Source organism: Sinocyclocheilus rhinocerous, unplaced genomic scaffold, assembly GCF_001515625.1.
Source record: "Sinocyclocheilus rhinocerous isolate Xijiao unplaced genomic scaffold, SAMN03320098_v1.1 scaffold151, whole genome shotgun sequence".
Lineage (NCBI taxonomy): Eukaryota > Metazoa > Chordata > Actinopteri > Cypriniformes > Cyprinidae > Sinocyclocheilus > Sinocyclocheilus rhinocerous.
Window position 1 is genome coordinate 229,335 of NW_015638943.1, and position 3,189 is coordinate 232,523.

Sequence of the window (3,189 nt, forward strand, 5' to 3'; positions counted from 1 at the left end):
ATCTCGCAATTCTGAGTTTACATCTCGCAATTCTGAGTTTACATCTCGCAATTCTGAGTTTACATCTCGCAATTCTGAGTTTACATCTCGCAATTCTGAGTTTACATCTCGCAATTCTGAGTTTATATCTTGCAGTTGAGTTTATATCGCAATTCTAAGTTTGCAGCAATTCTGAGTTTATATCTCGCAATTCTGAGTTTATATCTCGCAATTCTGAGTTTATATCTCGCAATTCTGAGTTTATATCTCACAATTCTGAGTTTATATCTCGCAATTCTGAGTTTATATCTCACAATTCTGAGTTTATATCGCCATTCAAAGTTTGAATCTCGCAATTCTGAGTTTATATCTTGCAGTTGAGTTTATATCGCAATTCTAAGTTTGCATCGCAATTCTGAGTTTATATTGCAATTCTGAGTTTGTGACTTGCAATCAAGTTTATATCTCACAATTCTGAGTTTATATCGCCATTCTGAAATATGTGAGATGAAAAGTCACAATTACCTTCTTTCTTTTTTACCCCATGGCAGTAATAAGCTTCCATACGATCCAAATTGTTTAAGTACTAGTAAATATACTTCTACTTTATAATCTGAATGAATGACATTTTCATTTTTATATAGTTTTCATTTACATTATATTATCTGCATAATGTTCTGAAACACTTTTAGAGCTTTGTAGTATGTGCTTCAATGGAAGCGTGAACATGTCTCATGAAGTCCCATGATCATGATGCCACTCATTTACTTTAATCACAATCTGAAAACAATCTGAAACACTTTTAGGTTTAAGTAGAATAAATATCCAGGCTTTAATGCTGGTTTCGTTTACCGATGGTATGTAGTTTGCCGGATCCCTCACCAAACAACGTGAAGGAATTGTGCACCAGACGCCGATGGCTCTTCCACAGCGGACTGTAGTCTGCAAACGCGATATCCTTCCCACCCTGAGTCAACACATCTGTGGTCACCTTTGAAAACCAGAGCGAGAGATTAGAAACTACAGGGAAGTTAAGAGTTGCTCATTTAAACCTACTTTAACTATTTAAAAAACAAATGGCGAATGTAAAAATGCAGTAGGGTAAATCCACTAACACAAAACCTGTCAAAAACATATACAGTACAGGTCATATTTCACCCTAAAGTTAAAAGGAAAATAATATGTTTTGCACTACTTTTATCACAACTAAGCACACTTGACCCTTCAATTTTATTAATAAAATATAAAAAAACATACATTCTCATTACTCGAATGCAAAAAAATTATTAATTCTAAAGTATTAATGCATAATGATAATATACTGCCTTTATGTTGACTTAAATATATATAAAAAAAGTTTTCTCATTATTTTCTCATTACTGTAATGCAATACTGTAAAGTGAATGATAAAAAAAGTAGTCATAAATCATGCTAATATTTCTCACACTGCCTTTCATTACTGATTTAAATAAAAAAAATCACTCATACATTTTCACTCATTACTGTAATGCAAAAAATATGAATTATACATTAAATTATTCATAAATCATGCTGGCATATTTCATAGTACTTTTAATTTAAAATAAAATTTAAATAAAAAGCATTGTATTACGTATTTTCTCTTATTACTGTAAAGCAAAAAAATATATATATGTTAAAAATTATTTTATTAAAATATTTGTTTTTAAATACAGTTTTTTAAACCGCTTGCACACAAAATCATTACTTGTCACACAATTTCTAAAACCTGGCACTCAAACAGCAGAAGCACACGCCAAATCTGCAAAACCATACGCTAATTCTCAGCCTTTGACTCCGTTTTCAATTTCATAAAACACTTTTTACAAAACACAACATACAATTCTCTATGCAACACACACAAATCTAACAGGAATTAATATTACGGCAAAGGTGTTTGCAAATGTTTGCTTTTGAGATGCGTTTGAGGTATTTTGAATGCAGCGCTTCGTTTTGAAAGAGATGCGAGGCATTTTGCATTTTGTGTGCAATTCTTGCATTTGTGTGTGAAGTGTTGAAAAAAAAAAAGAGGCGAAGTTTTGAAAATGTGTGTAAGCAGCTGAAAAAGAACTGTAATACATTTAATTAAAATTTTATATTATTTACATTTTGTTTATAAAATAATAATTTAATAATATCAATTATTAAAGTAATGCAAAAAAACTAAATGGTCCATTTTCTACATGCACAATGTACAATCTTATATTTTCCCTTTAGTTTAAGGGTGCAATCTGTCTTGGACATGTTTTTCATCAGATTGACTCGAATATAAAACTATCAACACACTATTACAGTATCAGTCTCAGACTGTCTTGCTCACCATCTTGGGCCGTCCGGCGAACTCTCGGCCGCGCTGCAGCAGCACTTCTCTGACCAGACCGATCTCGCTGACCACCAGTGTAAAGTGCGGTCCGGCGTACAGGCCAAACAGAGGGCCGTACCTGTGTGACAGCTGTGTGAGGAGCAGGTGAGGAGGCAGAGACGAGCGCAGGTGCAGCAGACTGCCCAACACCGGCACCCGCGGCAGACACGGCACCGAGCGCCGTCCCAGCATGCATCTGAGCAGCAGCAGCAGCAGCAGAGCAGCGCAGCAGCACACGCTCACTGAACACATGATGCTCTTCATTAACCTACAGACTCGCGCTCTCAGAGCTCATATAACGGCTCGGCGGATCAGCCTTGGTTTGGGGTTTGAGGTCACAGAAACCCTGAGGTGTCTGAACAATGACAGAGCAGATCTGATGACCGCTAGTTAACCGTTCATTTACTAGAATCACTTCTAGTGTGACATTTAGTGCAGTGACTATAAAATAATATTTTATGCATTGCAAACCTGCAGAATCAACATTCTGGTCTCACAGCAAATTAAGTTTTTTCCAGCCGCTTACACACACAATCTTTCCTTGTCACACAGTTTCTGAAAGCTGACGCTCAAACAGCAGAAGCACACACCACATCTACAAAACCATATGCAATTTCATAAAACACTTTTTGCAAAACACAACACACAATTCTCTATGCAACACACACAAATCTAACAGGAATTAATATTATGGCAAAGGTGTTCGCAAATGTTTGCTTTTGAGATGTGTTTGTGATATTTTGAATGCAGAGCTGTGAGGCATTTTGCATTTTGTGTGTGCAGTTCTTGGATTTGTGTGTCAAGTTTTGAAAAAAAAAGAGGCAAAGTTT

The 3,189-nt window shown here is 35.6% G+C and overlaps 1 protein-coding gene across 1 annotated transcript in view; it reads right to left on the minus strand.

The window, feature by feature from the left end:
• The window catches only part of cyp17a2 (cytochrome P450, family 17, subfamily A, polypeptide 2), a gene marked incomplete at its 3' end in the record, with an annotated part of 9,461 nt that extends 6,850 nt beyond the window's left edge, over positions 1-2,611 (minus strand). Inside the window, exons 1-2 of the mRNA XM_016565479.1 lie at positions 2,318-2,611; positions 832-970 (exon numbers count right to left, since the gene is read on the minus strand). Of these exons, the coding sequence (XP_016420965.1) occupies positions 832-970; positions 2,318-2,611 (433 nt within the window). The remainder of the gene's footprint in view (positions 1-831; positions 971-2,317) is intronic.
• Between the last annotated feature and the right edge of the window lie 578 nt (positions 2,612-3,189).